The sequence below is a fragment of the Bos taurus genome, chromosome 15 (assembly GCF_002263795.3).
Source record: "Bos taurus isolate L1 Dominette 01449 registration number 42190680 breed Hereford chromosome 15, ARS-UCD2.0, whole genome shotgun sequence".
In the NCBI taxonomy this organism is placed as follows: Eukaryota; Metazoa; Chordata; class Mammalia; order Artiodactyla; family Bovidae; genus Bos; species Bos taurus.
The window spans coordinates 53,907,679-53,932,539 of record NC_037342.1 but is presented as its reverse complement, the minus strand read 5'-3'; the positions used below and the strand labels follow the sequence as shown (position 1 = coordinate 53,932,539).

Below are 24,861 nucleotides of genomic sequence, written 5' to 3'. Positions count from 1 at the left end.
TAGGTGAGAGCTCCTTGAGGGTGAGTATATTATTCATCCTTTGTATTTCTGGTACCTAGTACAAGACCTGGCGCATACAAAGATTCAAAGAGAGATTATTTAAGATACTGAAAGTGAGTCTTCTGGCTTCTCTCCCTTCTTTAGTGTATCATCTCAACTTGGGATGGGAGAAGATGGAGGTTAAGAAACTATGTGATGATAGCAATTACCTTAGAGATCAACCAGGCACAACTTTGAGATTAACTGGCCTAAGGAAAAAAACCTGGATAAAATCATTTAATTTTTGAAGTAACTTTAGGCTGAACAGCCCCAAGCTAGAGTTCACAGCTCCAAAAACCTTCCACTGATTTATTACAGTCTACACAGAAAAACCTCGCATTAACACAAATATTTTGTGCATCAGAGTTAAGAACAGGCGGAAGTCATTTCCTTTCAACCACCATTCTTCCTCTCTGGCCCTGCAACGCCGCCATGCACAAGGAAAGAACAACGTTTTAGTTCATTGTCAGCGTCTAAAGTTGGCCCCAAGACAACTCTTTCTCCATTTGGTCTACATTTCCACACCTTAGGGTCAGGACCAGGAACTGGCAATGAGGAAGAGACCAAGTTAGACTGGGAACGTGTCTGAAGAGAGAAGAATCTGCTCAATCTAAAATATCAACTTTCTTCCTGTCATAGCACTTCTTAAAACACAGGAAACAATGAGTCAGATCTCAGTGGACCCATAATTCTCAGGACCAAACACAAACTTCTTAATTGGAAATAAATTCTTCACATTTCTTTTTTATTTGTTTATTTTCTTCACATTTCTACTGAGGATATTTTAAGTATTTAAGTAAAGTTTCATTAAAGTGTCTCCTACTATCACATTTCTACTTGCCATGTTTATTTTAGTGGTCTCTATGCAAATTTAATTTTGGACTTTTGTTACTTTTGTGTCACTTTTATTCTAGTTTCCTTACTTGCTAGATACAATAGAACTGATTTTTAGAGCTTGACATGCCAAAACTAGATTTTAATACAGATTATTTTTGAAATCTAATAAATTACATAAACATATCACAGTGTTTATGTTTTCTTATAATCCTTCTCTAAAAGACACCAGACATAAATTACTCTTTAGCAGTATAATTATATTTATCTAATAAATATTTGTATGCCTATTACATTCAAGGTTTTAAGCAGAATAAAAAAAAAAAAGAGTCAATGTCTACCATTAATTCACTCAACAATTATTTATTTAATAGTTACCAGGTACCGTTTTAGGGATACAGTGGTTAACAAAATAAACGATCCCTATTCTCATGGAACTTACAGAAATTATTTTTGGCAATTCTATATCCACCTGGATATAGACCCAACTGTATCAGTTAATCCACCTCTTCCAGTATCGTCAACCATTTCTTCTTTTTATGGCTCTTTACTAATAATACAAGTTCAAGGCATTCTCAACTCTAAAAATGGATACATTTCCCCTACCCCCAAGTCTCAATTCCTCTGTAGCAGGTCACCTCTCTTTTTCCTCTGTTTCAGCATCAAACTTCCCAGAAAGTTGTCCCTATTTGCTATCCCACAGCCTTATATCCCCATCTACCCAGGTGACCAGAATCTGGCTGCTCCACTGAAACTGCTCTCACTAAGGCCATCACTTTTCAGTTCCTATTACATTCCACTTCTCAACAGGGTTTGATACTGTCAACAAGTCCCTCCTTCTTGAAACTCTCTTCTTAAGTTTTTAGAACTCCATACACTCGTGATTTTCCCCTTATCTCTGGCTGCTTCTGCTTAGGTCCCTCTTTTTCTGTCCACCCCTTAAAAAATAGCTATCACTTAAATAGCGCTTACTGTGTGCTAAGCACTGTTCTAAGTGCTTTACATGTATGTATTCACTTAATCCTCTACAACCCTGTTAATCACTCAGTTGTGTCCAACTCTTTGTGACCCCAGGACTGTAGCCCACCAGGCTCCTCTGTCCATGAATTTCCCAGGCAAGAATACTGGAGAGGGTTGCCATTTCTTTCTCCAGGGGATCTTCCCAACCCAGGGATCAAACCCGGGTCTCCTGCATTGCAGGTAGACTATTTCCTGTCTGAGCCACCAGGGAAGCCCCTACAATCCTGAGGTTGATACTATTATCAGTTTCATTTTAGGAAAATGAAGCAGAAAGGTTAAATAATTTGCCCAAGATTACACAGTAACTGTGGCTAGAGTTTAACTTTCTGCTCTTCTTTCATCCTATACATTCTCTCTGCATGACTGTATCTACTGCTGTAGCCCAATTAATTACCTATTTTCTCTGATTCCAAAATGTCTATCTTTACCTCTTATTTCTCTCCTTAGCTCTAGACCCCTGTATCTATTGCACTGGACATCTCCACTTGGACTCCCCATCCAGTACTTAAACTCAACATATCCAAACCCAATTCATCATTTTTCCCTTCTCCCAAAGCTTGCTCCTTCTCATATATCCCCATTCTTAGTGATGGTATCATCACCCATCCAGCAATTCAAACCAGAAACATGACCATCATCCTTAATGTCATGAAGCACCCCACAATCTCCATCATAACACACTCTCTTGGTCCCACTACCAAACCATCCAGGTATTGATGGTATGACTCTTTAACCTACGTACCTCTCCACTCCCAATACCAACTCTATACTTCAGAGACTATCATCTCTACCCTGAATCACTGCAACATTTCTCCTTCATAGTGGCCTTGTGTGCAATTATTTCCTTCAGATCCACTTTCACCATCACAGCCAGAGTGATCTTTCTGTAATACAATTCTGATCATTTCAATCATCTGCTTCAAAATCTTCAGTGGCTCCCCTGTGCAATAAAACCTAAACTTATCCTAGCAGTCAAAGCATAGAGTCTGACTCCTTATATCTTTATTTCCTGCCCCTCACTCTAGTTTTCAGGTATAGAAAACTACTGTGGTTCTGCATAAGCATCGTGTTTCCTCTCAGCCCTATCCTTCCTCTCCCACTTCCCTCTGCCTGGCTACTTCTTCTAGGCCTTTAAGCCTCAACTTAGATGCCATACCCTTCTACAAGCCATCTCTGTCTTGACTCCTCACTCCACCCCAACAAAAAAGGCAGGGATGAGTGGTCCCTCAACTTCCTCCTACACATTTATTCCTACTGTAGCACTGTCACACTATACCGTAACTGCCTCCCATAAGACCATCAGTTCCATAAGCAGGTATCAGGTTACAATCACTCTACAGTATGTGGCATGTCACACATACTCATCAGATCTTTGCTGAATTAATTCAAATTATCTTGCTTAGTGCATGCCAAAGTAGTAGGTGTTCAATATATGCCTGAGAATCTGCTCCGAACCCTCCACACCACCTCACAAAGTAGGCATTATTATATCCAACTTAAAAATGATGAAACGAAAGCCCAAAAGAGTTTAAGTAACTTGTCCAAAGCCACTGGGCCATTAGCAGTGAAGTCAAAACTCCAGCCCATGACCATTAATTTCCAAAACCACGTACATTATAGTCCACCTCCTCCCCATGCTGTGAAGGATACAAAAGATGAATAAGATCTGATACTGGCTGTGGAAGATCAACTTGGATGATTTTGGATGGAAGGTAGAGGGATGTCAAATTAGGAATAGTTTTTTGAAGGACAACATGTCAACTGGTTCTTGAAGGGTGGGTAGGAATTAGACAAGCAGAGACTGGGGTAAAGGAGTAATGAGGGGGCACAACAAACAACATTTCTGGTGGCAGTGACAGGATAAATACATGAGAAGCAGATTTATGGGGAGTCTACTGGGGTTTTCAATATGGGTTGTGGCTATTTTTCACCTTATGATGTACTAATAAAACCAGGCATGTGTCTTACTGCAAGATAAATGAGGTTTTACTAGACTTGGCGTTCACTCTTAAGAGGCAGCCACTGTGTAAACATCTTACAAAATCAATTCGTAAAGAAGCCCACAAGGAACATTAAGGAGCTCACTTGCTGCAGTTCTGCAAGTTGCTTTTAAGGATGTCATAGTCGGTATTGAACAGAGGCCCACTGTCCTTCAGCATGGCTTTCTGGATGCTGTACACATGTACGCTGGCAGTCACCGCTAGCTTGGACTTCACTGCTACAAGTCAACAGGAAAAGCAGTCTGTTAATACACAAACTTCATAGCATGTGGGGACTTTAACAAGAAACCCTTCTGCATTAACACCATTTGTAATCGGTGGTGGTCCAAAAAAGCTCTAAAAGGCCAAACAGTCATGTATACAGTATAGTATCAACTCTTCTGTCTGTGACAAGGACATTATGATAGGTAGGTGATGATGAGTCAGTTCTAAGTTCAGCACTGTGAGGGTATCACTCAACCAGTGGACACTCAGTAAATATTAATGAATAACTGATGATACCGTGATGTGTTTTTTGTTTTTCAGTCAGGGTAGAATCTATATATACTATATATAGTATACATATATATACTGTATATATAGAGTATATATACTCTAGCATATATACATAGCAACTGAGGAATAAGTAATTTCTACCTGAGAAGTCTTCTATTTTAGTTTATAGAAAGAAACTCTAAAACAATACTACTACTAATCAGATATGTCTTCAGAGGAAAATCACAAGAAAAAATTTTAGGTTCCATGATGGAAGGGACCATGCCTCACTTGTTCCAAGTCCCTAGTGCCTAGCATAGAGCTTGACATAGAGTAGATACTTACTATGTATCTACTGAATGAATAAATCTACCACTGTGAGAATTCAGAAAGAAAATCTTGGACATTTTCACTATCTTGAATAATTCAGTTAATTTATAAGAAAACACTCCAGTGGTAGGCATCTTTATATACAAAGTATGACAGTGATTTTGTCTTGAGACATCCAAGATCACGTGGCTATTACAAAATTCCTTTGACTTGGGTATTAAAAAAATAGAACAGTAGCATTAACAGTCTTGAAATAGGTAGACAAATTTAACTTAGAAGTTATACTATGCCTTTCTGGCTTTATAATATCATTCTTTAATTTTCTTCCTAAAAAAATTGCTATGGAATACAACACGATATTTAGAGATGATTGTCTTTTTATAGTTAATGAGGTGTTCCATACGGTATTCATAAGTGTTTTACATGTCTATCACGAGTTTTGAAATTCTGTGATAAAAGTGCTTTATCAATGTTAGCAGCTATTGGCCTTAAAAATGGGAAGTTAGTGGAGTATCATATTTTAACATGTTTCAGAAACTACTAATAAAAGAATATATGGCTCTCCAGTAAAACAGCTAAATATATATGCGATGTTAATGACACTGATGCCCTAAGAGGAAAAACTTGCTAAATCGCTAAAATACTTACCTTCCAATTTATCTTCTCTCACTACTGCAACCTTGTGGCACTGTAAGGAAATAACACTTCATTAGTATTTAAAGTATTAATAGTGCGACTTGCAGTTTTAAAGTTTCCTTACCAATGACTCAATTGCACTGGGATGTAAAATTAGAAACATTAGGTTCCTCTGAAAATATATGTTCCAGACCCATTTTTAACTTGCTTTCTTTAAAACTTCTCAATCAGGTTAAGGAAAGTGAGAGAGTATATATAAATCAATAACAAAAACAAAAAAACCCAAATTAAAAAAACACAGCATCTCAAACTTGCACTTTGCCTACTGCAAGGAGAAGAGGAATTTTCAGTAAGTAACATAATGAGAATTATTGTATAATCATATGGAACCAGTTAAAAATTGGATCTGTCTTATACCATGCAAAAAAAATTCATTCTAAATGGATCAGAGATCTAAAAGTAAAGAATTAAACCATATATGCACAAGAAAATAAGGGTGAATTCTTCTAAAAACTAATATAACCTGAGAATACAGAAAAGTTTCTTGACTGCAATTCAAAACCAGAAGTAACTGAAATTATCCATAAAAACTAACAAACCATTTTTGGTTAACAAAAAAACAATTTTAATTAAAAAGACAAATGGTCAAGTGGGAAAAATATCTACAACTTACATCACAAAGGGCTACCATACAGCTTCTAAAACAGAGAAAACAAAGACTAACAATCCTTTAGAAAATAGGCAAGAAGTATGAAGACACAGTTCACAGAAGAGAAATGCAGATGATGCTGAAACAGGACATGTGCTGTGTAGAAACAGGTGCTCTCATACATTGCTGGTAGGAATGGAAAATGGAGAGGTATTTGGCAATATTCATCAAAGTTCATATATAGCCTACCTCTAGGGACATAACCCTAAAACACTCTGGCAAAAACATAAAGCACATACACATTGAGCTATTCACTGTGGCACTGTATGTACTAATCAGACTGTAAATAACTCAAATAACTATCAGTAAGGGACTGCTGAATAAACTAAGGTATATCCATCAATGTAGGATCATGTGGCTGTAATAAGGAATGAGAAATACTTCTGCAAATAACTGGCCAGAGTAATGCTCAGGATCACTTACAAACCTTAAACTGCCTTTAGTCATCATATTGTTAGTAAAATTATTGGTTTTGCTTTTCTAAATCTCATGTATCTGGCTAAAGCAAATACATATTCCTTTTAATGTTAGGACAACCAAAGTTTACAACATAAGAAAAAAAGAGTAATGTAAAACTGAGTAAGTTTTTTAAAAATGTAATTGTAAGTTTGAACTGAGAATATCGGTATGTCTTCATAATGCATTTTCTCTTAAAAAAAAAACAAGCATTCTTAAAAATGTCATGTTCTGCAAAATTGTACAATAAAAATTACAGAGCTTATGAGAAAAAGAGCATTAGGAACTAATCACTCAAACCTACGTAAAAGGAGCCCTAATAACAATAATTGGTACCCTCAGGAGAAAACATGGCAGCTGAGACAGTTTAGTACCTTTAAACGCTGCCTTAGGGAATATTAGAAATGCAGAAAAACAACACGGTGGAAATGCCAGTGCTAAAACAATGTAAATGAGAACAGAGCTCTGATTCAGTGGGTTCCTGTTAAGGGCAAAACAGGCGTAAGTTCAGCATCCATAAACCCAGAGCCTGGCTGGGGGCAGGCCCCTTGAGCTGTTAATCAAAAAAAAAGGGAAAATATGGCTAGTTGATGAGAGAAAGTTCCTCTTCATAGAAACATTTCAGTCAGTAAATCCAGATGGAATGACAGAATTAAAACATCACCATTTTGTAACTCCTGGAGAACTAATGATCAAGGTAATGATAAAAATCAATCTCAGCTAAAATCATCACATGACAAGCTAATGGGGAACCTAATAAAAAATGGATCAGGCCAACAACCTCTAACATCACAAAAAGAATCAACCGAACATTTCCTTTGAAACATTCAAATAATCCTTTGGAAGACTCTGCAGGATGAGATTAGAAGGAGATTTCTACTTTCTATGTATTATTAAGCAATTTTACAATAATAATAATCACTGGAAAAATAAAATTACTTACCTGTTTAAAAAGCCATAGATAACCTACGCATCTTTGAATCAGGTCTGCTTAATCTTGTTTCTAATATACAATGACATCTGATTTCATCTACACTTGCAAATATCTAATTAACATCTGGCTTGCCAAATAGTTTACTAACAAGGAAAGAATATGCTCAGTTCAGTTCAGTCGCTTAGTTGTGTCCGACTCCTTGCGACCCCATGAAATGCAGCACGCCAGGCCTCCCTGTCAATCACCAATTCCCAGAGTTCACTCAAACTCACATCCATCGAGTCGGTGATGCCATCCAACCATCTCATCCTCTGTCATCCCCTTCTCCTCCTGCCCCAATCCCTCCCAGCATCAGAGTCTTTTCCAATGAGTCAACTCTTCACATGAGGTGGCCAAAGTACTAGAGTTTCAGCTTTAGCATCATTCCTTCCAAAGAAATCCCAGGGCTGATCTCCTTCAGAATGGACTGGTTGGATCTCCTTGCAGTCCAAGGGGACTCTCAAGAGTCTTCAATACCACAGTTCAAAAGCATCAATTCTTCAGTGCTCAGCTTTCTTCACAGTCCAACTCTCACATCCATACATGACCACTGGAAAAACCATAGCCTCGACTAGACGGACCTTTGTTGGCAAAGTAATGTCTCTGCTTTTGAATATGCTATCTAGGTTGGTCATAACTTTTCTTCCAAGGAGTAAGCGTCTTTTAATTTCATGGCTGCAGTCACCATCTGCAGTGATTCTGGAGCCCCCCAAAATAAAGTCTGACACTGTTTCCACCGTTTCCCCATCTATTTCTCATAAAGTGATGGGACCAGATGCCATGATCTTCGTTTTCTGAATGTTGAGCTTTAAGCCAACTTTTTCACTCTCCACTTTCACTTTCATCAAGAGGCTTTTGAGTTCCTCTTCACTTCCTGTCATAAGGGTGGTGTCATCTGCACATCTGAGGTTATTGGTATTTCTTCCGGCAATCTTGATTCTAGCTTGTGCTTCATTCAGCCCAGCGTTTCTCATGATGTACTCTGCATAGAAGTTAAATAAGCAGGGTGACAATATACAGCCTTGACGTACTCCTTTTCCTATTTGGAAGAATATGCTAGTCATAGAATATAAGTCGGAGAAGGCAATGGCACCCCACTCCAGTACTTTTGCCTAGAAAATCCCATGGACGGAGGAGCCTGGTAGGCTCCAGTCCATGGGGTCGATAGAGTCGGACACGACTGAGCGACTTCACTTTCACTTTTCACTTTCACTTTTCACTTTCATGCATTGGAGAAGGAAATGGCAACCCACTCCAGTGTTCTTGCCTGGAGAATCCCAGGGACAGGGAAGCCTGGTGGGCTGCCGTCTATGGGGTCACACAGAGTCGGACACGACTGAAGTGACTTAGCAGTAGCAGTAGAATATAAGTATCTTATAGCCTTTCAGTTCAGTTGAGTCACTCAGTCATGTCTGGCTCTTTGCAACCCCATGAGCTGCAGCATGCCAGGCCTCCCTGTCCATTACCAACTCCCGGAGCCTACCCAAACTCATGTCCATTGAGTCGGTGATGCCATCTCATCCTCCGTCGTCCCCTTTTCCTCCTGCCCTCAATTTTTCCCACCATCAGGGTCTTTCCAAATGAGTCAGCTCTTCGCATCAGGTAGCCAAAGTATTAGAGTTTCAGCTTCAACATCAGTCCTTCCAATGAACACCCAGGACTGATCTCCTTTAGGATGGACTGGTCTTCTCCAACACCACACTTCAAAAGCATCAACTCTTCAGTGTTCAGCTTTCTTTATAGTCCAACTCTCACATCCATACATGACTGCTGGAAAAACCATAGTCTTGACTAGACAGACCTTTGTCAGTAAAGTAATGTCTCTGCTTTTTAATATGCTGTCTAGGTTGGTCATAACTTTCCTTCCAGGGAGTAAGCATCTTTTAATATCATGGCTGCAATCACCATCTGCAGTGATTTTGCAGCCCCCCAAAATAAAGTTTCTCACTGTTTCCACTGTTTCCCCATCTATTTGCCATGAAGTGATGGGACCAGATGCCATGATCTTAGTTTTCTGAATGTTGAGCTTTAAGCCAACTTTTTCACTCTCCTCGGTAAAGCGTCTGCCTCCAGTGCAGGAGACCCGGGTTAGATCCCCAGGTTGGGAAGATCCCCTGGAGAAGGAAATGGCAACCCACTCCAGTACTCTTGCCTGAAAAATTCCATGGACTGAGGAGCCTGGTAGGGGTCCACGAGGTCACAAAGAGTTGGACATGACTGAGCGACTTCGCTTTCTTTCACTTTCAAGAGGTTCTTTAGTTCTTCTTCACTTTCTGCCATAAGGGTGGTGTCATCTGCGTATCTGAGGTTATTGATATTTCTCCCAGAAATCTAGATTCCAGCTTGTGCTTCATCCACCCCAGCGTTTCTCATGATGTACTCTGCATATAAGTTAAATAAGCAGGGTGACAATATACAGCCTTGACGTACCTCCTTTTCCTATCTGGAACCAGTCTATTGTTTCATGTCCAGTTCGAACTGTTGCTTCTTGACCTGTATACAGGTTTCTCAAGAGGCAGGTCAGGTGGTCTGGTATGCCCATCTCTTTCAGAATTTTCCACAGTTTATTGTGATCAACACAGTCAAAGGCTTTGGCATAGTCAATAAAGCAGAAATAGATGTTTTCTTGGAACTCTCCTGCTTTTTCAATAATCCAGTGGATGTTGGCAATTTGATCTCTGGTTCCTCTGCCTTTTCTAAAACCAGCTTGAACATCTGGAAGTTCATTGTTCATTCACGTATTGCTGAAGCCTGGCTTGGAGAATTTTGAGCATTACTTTACTAGCGTGTGAGATGAGTACAATTGTGCGGTAGTCTGAGCATTCTTTGGCATTGCCTTTCTTTGAGATTGGAATGAAAACACCTTTTCCAGTCCTGTGGCCACTGCTGAGTTTCCCAAATTTGCTGACATATTGAGTGCAGCACTTTCACAGCGTCATCTTTTAAGATTTGAAATAGCTCAACTGGGATTCCATCACCTCCACTCGCTTTGTTTGTAGTGATGCTTCCTAAGGCCCACTTGACTTCACATTCCAGGATGTCTGGTTCTAGGTCAGTGATCACATCATGGTGATTATCTGGGTCGTGAAGATCTTTTTTGTACAGTTCTTTTGTGTAGTCTTGCCACCTCTTCTTAATATCTTCTGCTTCTGTTAGGTCCATACCATTTCTGTCCTTTATTGAGCCCATCTTTGCGTGAAATGTTCCCTTGGTATCTCTAATTTTCTTGAAGAGATCTTTAGTGTTTCCCATTCTATTGTTTTCCTCTATTTCTTTGCGTTGATCGTAGTTCTGTTTCTCCTTGTAAATTACTAAATTGCCATTCCAGTCTGGAATCTCACATTCTTAAGACTCTATTGATATAGGCCAAATACAGTAAGTATTTGGATAAATCTGGCTTCTGAACTTATGAGTCACAGGGAAAGTCAAAAGAGAAGAGGAAAACATGCATCTGTGTGTGATTCTCTGAGGATCTTGATCCTTGGGCTAAATTCTCTAGGGCTGGTGGTATGGGAGCAAAAGAACCTTCAGGTGAGGTTTAGGAAGTGAGAACCAAAGAGGTGTTCCTCAGTTTGGGGAGGAAGCAAGAAAGAAGGCATTAAGTTCCCAAGAATCAGTCTGGTACAGGAGAAGGAAAGGAGTTATTTCAGCAGAGCTTCTGGGGTGAAAGCTCAAATTAAAATCAAATTCACTTAAAAATTGTATTTGCTGAACACCTGTGTGGCTTGACATCTGAACAGGCTGGAAATTAACCAGCATTGTCCCCAATATAGCTTCAAAAGGAAGAAAGAGGAACAGAAACAGTCTGGAATGTCTTGTTGTCTAGGGAAATTGTACAATGATGATAATAGTCTCTGTATTGATATTACCCAAACTTCTCGAGAGTTTTAGGTTTAGTCTACAAATTCAAAATAATCACTGTCTTCAAGTAGCTTTTTAAAATTTCCATAATACTGGATGTTGTTGTTTTTGCCCTGTGTTATGTTAGATAATACTATTAACAGCTCAAACACATTTAAACTCATTATAAGATTCTGAGAACTTACAGAATGTCCATTCTGAATGAGACTGCCAGACACTAAATAGGTGACATGCAGTTGGGCTCCTGAATTTTCCTTTCGCTTCCTTTCAACGTAATCATAGAGCATCCTGTTACAAACAAAATGCACAAGTAAGTCATTAGCGAACGTTTACCTCACCGACTCTTAATTCATGACTTAAAAGTTAGTAAATAGTAAATCTGACAGTCCATCAAACATTATACAGAATATTTTTGCTCTGTTCATAGACAAAGAATTAAAAAAAGACGAATGGAACACAGGGGGTGGGGTCAACTTGTATAAAGCCAGCACAGTGAGTGACCAAACAACTGAAATAAAAGAAATCTAATAATCGGTCAAGTGAGATTGAGCTTGCATTAAAAGAAGTAAAGACATAAAATGGCTAGAATCATCAAGAATAAGTTCAGTCACTATCTAGCCATGTGACCCTAGATAAAATAGTTTTTCTAGGCTTCTTTATATCCTGAGGTATAATTACAGAGGGCTGTATGAGATTGGCAATTCTTTTACCCTGGGATCCATAATCCTTCACCCCTCAATATTGTAAGCAAAATGTGTGTTTTGCAAGGGGAAGGAGGCGGGGAGAGGGTAGAGATAGTTCAAGGTTTTCAACAGATTTGCAGAAGGATTACTCCAAAACATTAAGAACCATCTTGTAGATGATCACAAGGGCCCTGCTCTGAAATTCCAATTTTAGGATCATTCAGAATCAATGTTGTTTCAAAACCACAAAGTAACAGTTTACTCACACTGCCCCAGTATTCATTAACCTAAGACTGCCAAATAGTCACTATAGAAATAATGTTGCTTTTAGTAACATTCCCTAAATTCGTTTTTATCCATACGATCTGATTAGCATCAGAAGTTGACTCCCCTCAATAACTTAGTTTAACTTCAAGGAAAGAGACATCATTTGCGTTGCTATTTCAAGAAACATTTACCAAGCCTCTATAATATGTCATAGGTCTGCCAAGGATGGCTAGAAACAAAAGTTCCAAGAGAAACTCAACCTACACTGTGGACTGAGCTCTTAGCTTCCTTGATCCAATGCCTCACTCATCTCCTGCCACTCTTGAATTGGCTCTGCTCTACTTCCTGCACAGACTTGACTTCCTCCTCCTCTTCTGTACTGCTGGGGTTGTCTTCAGCTACCTTTTCAGTCTATATTAGAGTGAGCAATCATCTGGGTTTGCCTGGATCTGAGGTATTTCCTGACATGGACTTTTAGTGCTAAAACCAACAGTCTTGGGCACACCAAGGATGACTGGTCACCTTACGACATACTCTCCTTGACCCATTTCATTCATCCCCTGGCTTCATTTATTCCCAACAACATCATCTGCTCAAACCATCCAAGCCAGAAATCTGGGAGTCATTATCCCTCACTTCTCCCAGTCTGGTGAGGTGCCAAATCTTGTCAGTTTTACCTCCCAAGTAATTCTTGACTCCCTGCCCTCCAAATCCCTTGACTGGACTATTTTAATTCCAAGTGTCAATGCCTTCGTCACACCCCCTTCCCCTTCATTATCCACAAAGCTGCCAAGGTGAAGTTTTAGAAATGCAAGTCAAGTCATCTGTCAACAAAACTTAACTGGGTGGCTACTTCATACTCTATGCCTTGGGGATAGAATAGTGAACAAAGCAGTCAAAGTGCTTACCCATTTAGAGTTTGTACTGCAGAAAAGAGAGACAAATAATAAGCAAACAAGAAGTCAGATGGTAGTAAATCTACAGGGAGAAAAAAGACTAGAAGAATAGAGTGTCTAAGAAGTTTTGCTATTTATATAAGATTAGGGAAGGCCTCCTGAACAGAGCCCTGTGGGAAGTTACAGAGCCATCAATGTGGATATCTCAGCAAAGAATATTCTAGGCAGAAAAAACAAATTTGAAGGTTCTGAGGCAAGAACGTAAGCAAGGTGCAAGGAACAGAAAAGGTGAGTGTGCTGAATAAGGAAGAAGGAAAGAAGAGAGCCAAGCACGAGACATGTAGGGCTTTGTGGCCCATTAGGAAGGAAGTCATTAGAAGGTTTAGAGCACAAATAACATGATCTCACTTTTTAGGAGGATTTCTGACTGCTGTGTGGAGAATATACTATTAAGAAGCAAGGAAGGAAGCAGGAAGACCAGTTACAAGGCTACTGCAGTAATTCAGGCTAGAGATGACGGTGGCTCAGACTAGGATGGTAGTAATTAGTGGATGAATTCTGGGTACATCTTAAAGGAAGAAACAACAGGATTTGCTGATGGACTGATTGTGAGGTATGAGAGAAACAGAAATCAAGGATGACTGGACTAAGCAACTCAAAGAATGAAGTTGTCATTCACTGAGATGGAGAAAAGCAGAAGGAGGTGATGGTGGGGGTGAGTGGAAAATAATTAGGAATTAAGTTTTCAGTTCAATTCAGTTCAGTTCAGTCGCTCAGTCATGTCTGATTCTTTGCGACCCCATGAACCGCAGCACGCCAGGCCTCCCTGTCCATCACCAACTCCCGGAGTCTACCCAAACCCATGTCCATTGAGTTGGTGATGCCATCCAACCATCTCATCCTCTGTCGTCCCCTTCTGCTCCTGCTCTCAATCTTCCCCAGCATGAGGGTCTTTTCAAATGAGTCAGCTCTTCACATCAGGTGGCCAAAGTATGGGAGTTTCAGCTTCAACATCAGTCCTTCCAATGTTTTGGGGCGTGTTAAATCTTAGATGCCCATTAGCCATTAAGTGCTGTTGAAAAGGTAGCTGGTTATTCTTATCTGAAGTATTACTCTTTGTTCAAAAGTTTTCAGTAGCGCCCTATCCCCTAAGGAGCCACAGGTCCATCAGTGACGTGTAAGACTTTTCTTCGTCTGGCCCCTGTATTTCTCACCATTCTCCCATACTCACACTATTTTCAGCCTTATGAAACACTCTGAAGTTCTCCTAGCTCTTTTGTATGCCCTTCCTTCTGCCTTCTGCTCAGACCTCATCTATCTAATTCCTCATCAAGACAGCAGCTCAGGTATTATCTCCTATGTGAAGCCTTCCCTAACACTGCTAAGCAAGCAGGGCAGCCTTGCTTTCTAAGTTCTAACAGGAACTATCCCACATCTGTTATTATAGCACTTACCACACTGTATTCTAATTGTTTAATATCTGCCATCCCCACTAGACTATAAACACCCTGAGGGGGGGAAAAAATCAGCATTTTTGTTGATTTCTATCTCCTGTTCTCTTTAGTATTTCCTTCCATGCAGCAATTATGTTAGGAAAGATGAGGAACACAGAGTCATGAACATTTTGGTTTATTTATGCTAGTTAGGACCATCCTAGCAGAAGAAATGGTAGGCAGGGACTATACCAAGATGCTCTCAGCTTGCTGGTGAAATGCAGTCTTTTATCAACAACTCATAGTCTCGCTCGCATCATTACAGTCATTGTCCTCTGTGCACCGTCTCACCGGATCAACCGGTTGTTTTATTACATCTATTACATAATATAGTATCTGTTATATTAACAAGATGGTCAACACTGCACAACCTCTTTAAAATTTTCTGAATGTCTGAATCTCTAAAACATGTTCATCTAATTTGATTATGTCAAAATCTCAGCAACAAAACACACAAAATATTCTTAAATATGAATGATAATAAATATGATTTCCTACAAGATGCACTTACTACCCACATGATTAACTATATACCTTTCATCTCTCCTGATCAGTTCCACCCATAATTTTCCTAAGATATATAAGGTGTATAGTCTATATTATCTTCCCTAATCTAATTCCTTCACAGCATTTTTATAGCCTGAAATTATCTTAAGTCAATGATGGGAAAGACCTTGTCTGTCAAGTTTGCTGCTTTATAACAGAGCCTAGAATAATGCTAAAAATGTAGTAAAACCTGAAACAATATTTCTTATTGAACCCATGCAAACAGCAACAACCATGCCCAGTCACTGCCCTCAGTGCCAACAATGATAAGTTAAATGCTCTCACTATAGATAAGAGAAAAAAGGATGCCAGGACACTCTAAGTCTCTGTTTTCTCATGTGTTAAAAGAGATTGATAACACCCATTATATTGGATTATTATAAAGATTACATGAGATAAACATTTGTGAAAATATCTACCATAGTGCCCAGAACTCACTCAACAAATATCCACTGGCACCTATTATGAGCTGGGAAAGATGGAAGGCAAAAGGAAAAGGGTGTGGCAGATGATGAGATGGTTAGATAGCATCACTGACCCAGCGGACATGATCTGAGCAAATAAATGCCAGGAGACGGTGGAGGACAGAGGAGCCTGGTGTGCTGCAGTCCATGGGGATGCAAAGAGTTGGACATGACTTAGTGACTGAACAATATTATGAGCATGGTGTGAAGATACAATAATTGTGGCAGACTGTATTTTCCAAAGATGGCTGCCACAACATCTCCCATCCTGCATGCTCTTCTTCATCCTCCCATAGACAGGTGGAGTCATCCTCTCCCCTTGCATCTGGGAAGGCTAGAGATTAAATGTAACCAAAAGAATGAAGCAGACACAACACTGCTTGACTTCTGAGGCCAGTAAGAAAAGGCAATCAGCTTCTGCCTTGCACTGGAATGTGCGTCTTTACAGCTGTGAATTGCTGGGTAAGGCCTCACTACCCGAAAATATGCTCTTAAGAAGCCCAGGCCATATAAACAGGTCACACACAATGACTGGTCAATAGCCCCCACTGAAGTCCCAGCTGACAGCCAGCAACAACTGCCAGACATGAGAATAAAGATGCCTACACATGATCAGGCTTCAGTCACTGATGCCTCTCAGCTGAGGCACCAGACATTATGGAACAGAGACAACCATTCTCATTGCACCGTGCCCAAGTTCCAAATCAGAAGAATCTATGAACATAATAAAATGGTTGTTTCAAGCTGCTAAATCTGGGGGCAATTTGTTACAAAGCAACAGTAACTGGAACAGTGATGAGCCTGATAAACATGTTGCCTGCCTCATGGAGTTTACATTCTAGTGGGAGGAGGGCATACAATAAGCGAGAACATGTCAGCTGGAAATAAGAATTATGAAATGCTGGAACACTGGATATCCACATGAACTGGGCCCTTTCCTTATACCATATGCAAAATGATGCCTGAAAAAATAGTTATTATTTATAGGCATACCCCAGAGATATTGTAGGTTCACTTCCAGACCACTGCAATGAAGTGAATATCAAAATAAAGCAAAGCAAATAAATTTTTGGTTTCCCAGTGAATATAATAGCTATGTTTACATTATACTGTAGTCTATTAAGGGTGTAACACCATTATGTCTACAAAACAATGTATACACCTTAATTAAAAAATAATTTATTGTGGACTTCCCTGGTCGTCCAGTGGTTAAGAATCTGCCTTGCAATGCAAGAGACACATGTTTGATCCCTGGTAGGGTAAGTAAGATTCTACATGCTGCAGAGCAACTAAGCCTGCACGTCACGACTGGAGAATCCGAGCGCTACAATGAAAGAGCCCATATGCCACAAATTAAGACCCGATGAGGCCAAGTAATTTTTTTTTTAATTTGTTGCTACAAATGCTAGCCATCCTCTGAGCCTTTAGCAAGTCACAATCTTCTCGCTGATGGAAGGTTTGAAACATGATGAGAATTACCAAAATGTGACACGGAGATAAGAAATAGGCGAGCGCTATTGGAAAAATGGCACTCATAGACTTGCTCAACTCAGGGTTACCACAAACCTTCAATTTGTAAAGAAAGAAAGAAAATGTAGTGTCTGCAAAATGTAATAAAGAAGAGTACAATAATATAAGGTATGCCTATACACATTTTAGGGCTTCATTCATAAGTTACCTTGAACCAACATCTAATTTGAAAACTACAGTGTACTCTTACTGTGAGGAAGTATAATAAGAACAAAATATGTAGAAATGTTAAACTGATAATTACTGATTTAAGAGCTAAGACTACAGAACTCTCAGAAGAAAACAGAATTAAATCTTCATGATTTACTTGGGTTAGACTATGCCTTAGATACAATATAAAAAGCACAAGCAACAGAAGAAAAAAAATTAGACACTATCAATAATAAGAACTTCTTTGCTTCACAGGACACCATCAAGAAAGTGCAAAGACAACCCACAGAATGGGTCAAATCATTATCTGATCAGGACACTGTTTCTAGAATTATGTAGAGGGACTTCCCTGGTGGTTCAGTGCCTAAGACACAGCACTCCCAATGCAGGAGGCCAGGGTTCAATCTCATATGCAGCAACTAAGAGATTGCAAACCGCAACTAGAAGATCACATGCTGCAACTAAAAACACCCCACACGACACAACCAAAAAGGATGCCTCACGCTACAGTTAAGACCCAGCACAGTCAAATAAATAAACAAATCCGGACTTGATTACATAAAGAACTCTCACAATTCAATAATAGTAAAGACAAAAAAAACCCATGGAAAAAAATGGGTAAAGGATCTGAACATGTATTTCTCCAAAGAAGATACACATATGGTCAATGAGCACAGGAAAACACGTGCCATTAGCTAAAACATTAGCCATTACAGAAATGCAAATCAAAAACATAATGATAAAACTTCATACTCACTAGGATGGCTAAAATTAAAAGACAGATGGTAGAAAAAGTTGACAAGAATGTTGAGAAAGTAGAACCTCATACTTTGTTGGTGGGATTGTAAAACAGTGTAGTCACTCTGAAAAACAGCTCCTCAAAATGTTACATATGACCCAGAAATTCCAATCTTAGGTGTATACCAAGAGAACTGAAAACATGTCTACACAAAAACTTGTACACAAATGTTCACTGTAGCATTATTTATTAAAGCCCCAAATGTGGAAACAACCCAAATGTCCATCCGTTGATGAATGGACAAATAAAATGTTGTATATCTATATGTTATGGGTTGATCTGTGTCCCCCAAAAAAGATATGTTGACGTCCTAACCACCAGTACCTCAGAGTATGACCCGATTTGGAAACAGGGCCTTTGCAGATGTAATTAGTTAAGACAGGTCATAGTGGAGTATGGTGGGCTCCTCATCTACGACTGTATCCTTATAAGATGGCTATGTGAAGAGACAGACACACAGGAAGAATGCCAAGTGACTATGAAGGCAGACAGTGGGGTTACACAGCTACAAACCAAGGAATGCAAACCACCAGAAGTAAACCACCAGAAGCTAAGAAGAAGCAGGGAAGGATTTTTCTGTACAAGTTTCAGAAGGAACATGGCCTGGCCAACATCTTAATTTTGGACTTTAAGCCTCCAGAACTGAGACAATAAATTTCTGTTGTTTCAAGCCACCTGTTTGTAGTATTCTGTTCTGGCAGCCCTAGAGAACTTACACCATAAATGGAATATTATTCAACCACAAAAATGAATGAAGTACTGACACATGCTTTAACATAGACAAACCTCGGAGATATGCTAACTGGAGGGAATTAGATACACAAGATTGCTTATTATATGACCCCATTTATATGAAATGTCCAGGATAGGCAAATTTCTATAGAAAGAAAGTGTATTAGTGGTTGCCTGATGCTGGGGGGTTGGGAGGCAGGAATGATGAAGGACTGCTAATGGATACAGGGTTTCTTTTCTGGGGTGATGAATATCTTCTCAAATTAACTATGATGCTGACTGCACAACTCTGTAAATATATTAAAAACCAATGAGCTGTACAGTCTAAATAGGTGAACTATACGATATTTGAAATACATCTAAAGAAAGCTTTTAAAAAATAACTATGAAAAAAAAATTAAGAGAGACAGAGAGAGGAGTAAAGCATTAGGAAAGAGCTGTTACACGAAGTAATGTGTGAAATTTGAGCTGAACTGTGCACAGTGAGGACAGCTGTGAGAACAGCATTCCAGGCAGAGAGAATGGTACAAATTTCCTTGGGTGAGAACGGGCTTGGTATATCTAAGGAACAGAAAGGTAAATATGGCTAGAATATAAGTGAGGTAGAAGGTGCTATGGGATAAAGTTGGTAGACAGGCAAGGGCTAGACGTGTGTATTAATTCCATAAAACTTATAGGAAATAAGGGTAGCTACAGTAAAATTCCACCTCATGCAAAGAGTTGACTCATTGGAAAAGACGCTGATGCTGGGAGGGAGTGGGGGCAGGAGGAGAAGGGGACAACAGAGGATGAGGTGGCTGGATGGCATCACTGACTCGATGGACATGAGTTTGGGTGAACTCCAAGAGTTTGTGATGGACAGGGAGGCCTGGCGTGCTGCGATTCATGGGGTCGCAAAGAGTCGGACACGACTGAGCGACTGAACTGAACTGAGAGTAAAATTCCAGGCAACTTTATTTCATCTCCAGTCCTCAGTATGCACCTTTAATCTCAATAGGCTTATATATTAGTAGTAACAATTACCTCACTCCATATTTAAACACTCATAACCGTAACAAACAATTACTCTTACGGGTATCCAGTCCTAAAGTTACCTAACATGCTAGGTTTGGGTCTGGACTAGTCTTAGCAAGAGCAATCTCAAATAGTCAAAATCAGTATAAACCTAGCCCTGAGCCAAGAGTTTTAAGTCTTGAAGGCATAAACATCTCATTCAAAACTAGGGGACTTCCTTGGTGGTCTAGCAATTAAGAATCCATCTGCCACTGCAGGGGACACAGGTTTGATCTCTGGTTTGGGAAGACTGCACATGCTATGGAGCAATTTAGCCTGCATGTCACAGCTACTGAAGCCCTCATGCTCTAGAGCCCTGGCTCCACAACAAGAGAAGCCACAGCAGTGAGAAGCCTGTGCACTGCAACCAGAGAGTAGCTCCCACTCAAGAAAGCCCACGCGCCAGCAATGAGGACCCAACGCAGCCAAAAATAACTAAATAAAACTCCTAGAAGCTCTGTAAATACTTAACTGTTGTGCTGAGGAGCTGAAGAGGGACATGGACCTCAAATACCTGCTGGGACTGGAGTGGGGGAGTGGGGCACGGGTCTAGAAATCAAGTTTCTACCTATACCTTAGGTAAAGTAGACCCTCCTCCCCGCTTAAAACTCTCAGCTAGTTTGACCTCAGTTTCACAGGCAGGAGAGCTGGCCCAGGAGCCCCCTGAAGCGGGTGTTCCACCATGGCCTAAGTGCAAGCACCTGAGGGCGGTGGGCACATGTATGCACATGAGACAGGACACGAGGCTGGGGCTTGCCATTACACATAAAGACTGAATTCCTAGTTGTAGCTTTTACTATGAATGGGAGATTTTTCTCCTTGCTTCTGTCATTAAGAATAAAAAAAAAAACTGTGATCTATCATAAAATAAACTCCTAAATCTGTCAAACAACAAGCCATTCTAGAGATCAAAGATTTTTCTAAGACTCACAGAATGTTCCTATGATTCAAGGAATAGGGAAAAATCAGACCACCATCAGGAATAAAGCAAATGAAATGAGTATTTAACTCAATATATGGGCTCTCAGTCTATTCACCAATTCCTACCCACTGGACATTTGCAGGTGAAGAAACTTTGAAGTTAATCCAAAAGCCTGCCTTTTCCATTTTGGTTCCAAGTTGGACTACAAGTTTCAGCAAGGAAGGTGATAGGGCAAAATTTAAGAAGACTGATACTCTCTGTGCCATCCTAAACCCTCCCTTTTTAGTTTCTCTTAAGTGTTCTCCCCTGTCTTATACTGTTATATAGCCTGTGTCAAACACCTGTTGACCTCATTATGGAAGTATTTCAATAACACCCAGAAACGGGCCTAAGAAGCACATGTGAAAATGCAAAGATGTTTTACATAACAGACATAGAAATCTGAGATCTAAACAGAACTGGCTAGCCCATTTAATAAATTTTTTGAAATAACAAAGTGATTAACCAGAAGGCAAGGCTACAAATAAATACAATAAACATATCACCACACATTTGTATGCAAGTCCACTCATCTCTTAACTAATAAACAAAAACCGTAAAAGGCAATAGAAACACTATGCTTTCCCATTTCCCTGGGTGGGGGAAGAGGGGGTGGGGAGTTCTAATCAAGAGACTCTCTGTAAAGCTAACAACAAACAAAACAAAACAAAACAAAAAGTTCCAATCTGATTAAAGTTAGTAATCAATTGTACTTACTGTTTGGCCTGATTAACATGAACTCCTAGTGTATAGCTCAGCCATTTGTATGTCACCTGTAAGAAGGAATTTTTAAAAAAATTTTATTAGATGACTGCAGAGTGTAGGTCAGCCCAAAGGGCTCCTAAAGATTCTAAGGCGATTACGCCTTATAAATTACATTAAATGCCACCCTAGTTTTGCCAAGAACCATCCATCTGGGCAGGCAGGACTCAGACATTTATTTTACAAAGAAGTCTGTATCACAGAATAATGCAAGAATCTAAAAAGGTTGAATATACACAGAAAAAGCTCTCAGTTTCCTTACACTCCCTGTTTCACCCTGGTCCTTCTTTCCACATTTCTCTCTTTTTATGGGGCCACCACCAAAAACTATCCTCAAACTCACTCAGAAACTTGTTACTTTGGAGTGTACAACTCAGAAACTTCCGAAGAAAGTTGCAGCCACATAAATATTAAAGGGCACAGGTGGTGCAGGGGTCAGGGAATGAATGAGTGAAGTGGATGAATACTCTGTCAGAGGTTAGACTGGGAATTACTGGCATCAAGCTTTGCTCTTCCTTCCATCCTTCCTTGAACTGTCATTTGCCACTTCCTTGTAACCTGTCACCCTCCCCTCAAAGTCTTCCAATTCTAAACGCTGAGTTTCCAGTAATTAGAAGACTTAGCACAGGTTGGGCAAAGGCAGTGTGATGTAGAGGAAAGCACGAGCAAAACAGACATAGACTGGAAAACTGATTATCCCTTGTGTGTGTGTGTGTTAGTCTCTCAATCGTGTCCTACTCTTTGTGACCCCATGGACTACAGCCCAGCAGGCTCCGCTGTCCATGGAATTCTCCAGGCAAAAATACTGGAGTGGGTTGCCATTCCCTTCTCCCAGATCTTCCCAACCCAAGGATCAAACCTAGGTCTTCTGCAGGCGGGTTATCCCTTACTAACCACAAGTTATTTGGCCCCTCTGCTTCAACTACCTTTTCTAAGGCTACTTCCGCCGACCTCTATGGGTCACTGTAAAAAGTAAAAGCAATAATGTATATCCAAAGCTCACAGTAGGCACTCAATCATCACGATGTGCGAAACGCTCTCACATCCATCGTCTCACTTGATCTTTACTTCAACCCTGTGAGGCAGGTCAAGCCTGAACCAATAACAAACTTCGAGGAAAACGAAACCAACTGATGGTAAGATTAAACAACTTGTTACTTAACCCGGTCAAAACACAATTTCCTCAACTGTAAACTTGAGACTTCAAACGCCAACCACCTTGCCAGAAACGTGTAGAGACGCCTTAGAAACAACATCAATTAATGCTCCTCCCTCCCCGCCCGACCTCCGTGGCCCTTGGTCTGCGCAGAGCCGAGCACGCCCACCCGAGGAACCTGGATCTGCCGGTGGGGCAGGAGTCCTCGCCCTGCCTGGGGCACCAGGAGTGGGGACCGTCTCCACTGGACCAGCCCCATGCGGGAACACGCAGAGGGATCAAGGCCCCCGCCGCCCTCGCTGGGCCCAAAACCCCAGTCGCATGCCCGCATTCCCCAGTCCTAGCTCCTCACGATCTTGTTCTGGTCCGTCACGAACTCGTCTATATTTTCCAGATAGAACTGGTCCGCCATGGTGCCGCGGCGTTGTGCTCCGCCGCAGCTGAGCTCCCCTAGCCGCCACAACCGCAGCTCCCGCCGGCGGGAAACGTCTTTTTTCCCCTCCCAGGTCCCGGGTCGTTTCCCACGGCAACGAAGGCGACGCGCTACGGCGGCCGCTCGAGGGTCAAACTAGTCTCGGAGACGGCGTAGGCTGAAGTAGGTGGAGCTAACAGGAGCTGACGGAAGTGAGGAATGAGGAGCGTAGGCGTGGTCTAGAACGGCTGTCTATAGAACCCTAGTGTCGAATCCAGGCTCTGCCAGTTCGTGGCTGATGCACCGCAAGGGACCTCACCTCTATAGGAGTCGCGGTCTTTCCACCCGTAAACTGATAAAATAATCCTTGCCCTGTCACACATTTAGTCAATGAATATTAATTAGGTACCTAGTCTATTTCCAGCCACTTCCTAGGCACTAGGACACAGCAGTGAACAATAAAGACAAATAAATATTTTAGTCAAGTCCTGCCAGCTGGGATAAAGTACTGCATGTTATAATCTCTCAGAATTGAGAAATTAGGGAAAGTTTTCCAGAATGAATGAGAGAGGGGGTGTTTGCTGAGAAGAGAATAGTTTTCATTATAGTTGAAATGTTGGGAGAAAAGGACACGAGGAGAGATGAGAGGAAGGAAGAAGCCAAACTATGCAGTGCCCACAAAGTTTGCGTGAAGGTGCGCGTGAACTCTATTCTCAAGAATTGGGGGATTTCAAATAAAATTTCTCCTAACATCAGCTTAAAAAAAATCCTTCCGTATAAGCTGTGTATTTCAGTACGGCAGCACAGTGAATAATGGAGCTGGCACTAGAGTGGGACCCTGGATTTGAATCCTGGTTTTGGTATTTGTTGTGTGAACTTAGGTAAATTGCTTAACCACTGCAAGCCTGTTCCCCATCTGTAAGATGGATATAGTAATAGTTGTTGCTGTTAAGTCGCTTCAGTCGTGTCCGACTCTGTGCGACCCCATAGACGGCAGCCCACCAGGCTCCTCCTTCCCTGGGATTCTCCAGGCAAGAACGCTGGAGTGGGTTGCCATTTCCTTCTCCAATGCATGGAAGTGAAAAGTGAAAGGGAAGTCGCTCAGTCGTGTCTGACTCTAGCGACCCCATGGACTGCAGCCTACCAGGCTCCTCTGTCCATGGGATTTTCCAGGCAAAAGTACTGGAGTGGGGTGCCATTGCCTTCTCTGATAGTAATAGCAACCCACTTCAAATGTTTGTTGCAACATGCATTCATTCAGGATATAGTTAGCAAAAGCCTAGTAGGGGCCTGGCATTGTCCTGCAGATACAGCTGTGATCAATAACACAGGGAGCCTGTCCAAATGTGGCTTACATTTTCTTGGAGATTTTTGAGTGAGGGATGATAGCAGCTTAAAATAGTATCATTTGTACTAGAAATTGAGAACCCAGTAACTTGGTTTCCTTTTGTTTTTGAGTCAGGAAAACCCGCTAATGAGTTAGATGAGTGGAGAATGAGAAAGATGGTAATAAAGACGGTAATAAAAATTGCCTAGACTTGGAACCTAAATCTATATGTTAATAGTGATGTCTTTGACTATGGGATATGAAGACTTGAGAGAAAGTGCAGATGATAAAATTAAAG

General features: G+C 40.7%; 1 protein-coding gene across 5 annotated transcripts in view; it reads right to left on the bottom strand.

Annotated features, from left to right (window-relative positions):
* POLD3 (DNA polymerase delta 3, accessory subunit) overlaps positions 1–23,367 on the bottom strand; it is a 44,346-nt gene extending 20,979 nt beyond the window's left edge. The window contains 5 exon segments of one of the 5 annotated variants that reach the window (NM_001167904.3): positions 3,979–4,111; positions 5,346–5,385; positions 11,518–11,620; positions 21,624–21,679; positions 23,177–23,367. In NM_001167904.3, the coding sequence (NP_001161376.1) occupies positions 3,979–4,111; positions 5,346–5,385; positions 11,518–11,620; positions 21,624–21,679; positions 23,177–23,236 (392 nt within the window). In that variant the 5' untranslated portion in view covers positions 23,237–23,367. 5 annotated transcript variants of the gene reach the window in all.
* Between the last annotated feature and the right edge of the window lie 1,494 nt (positions 23,368–24,861).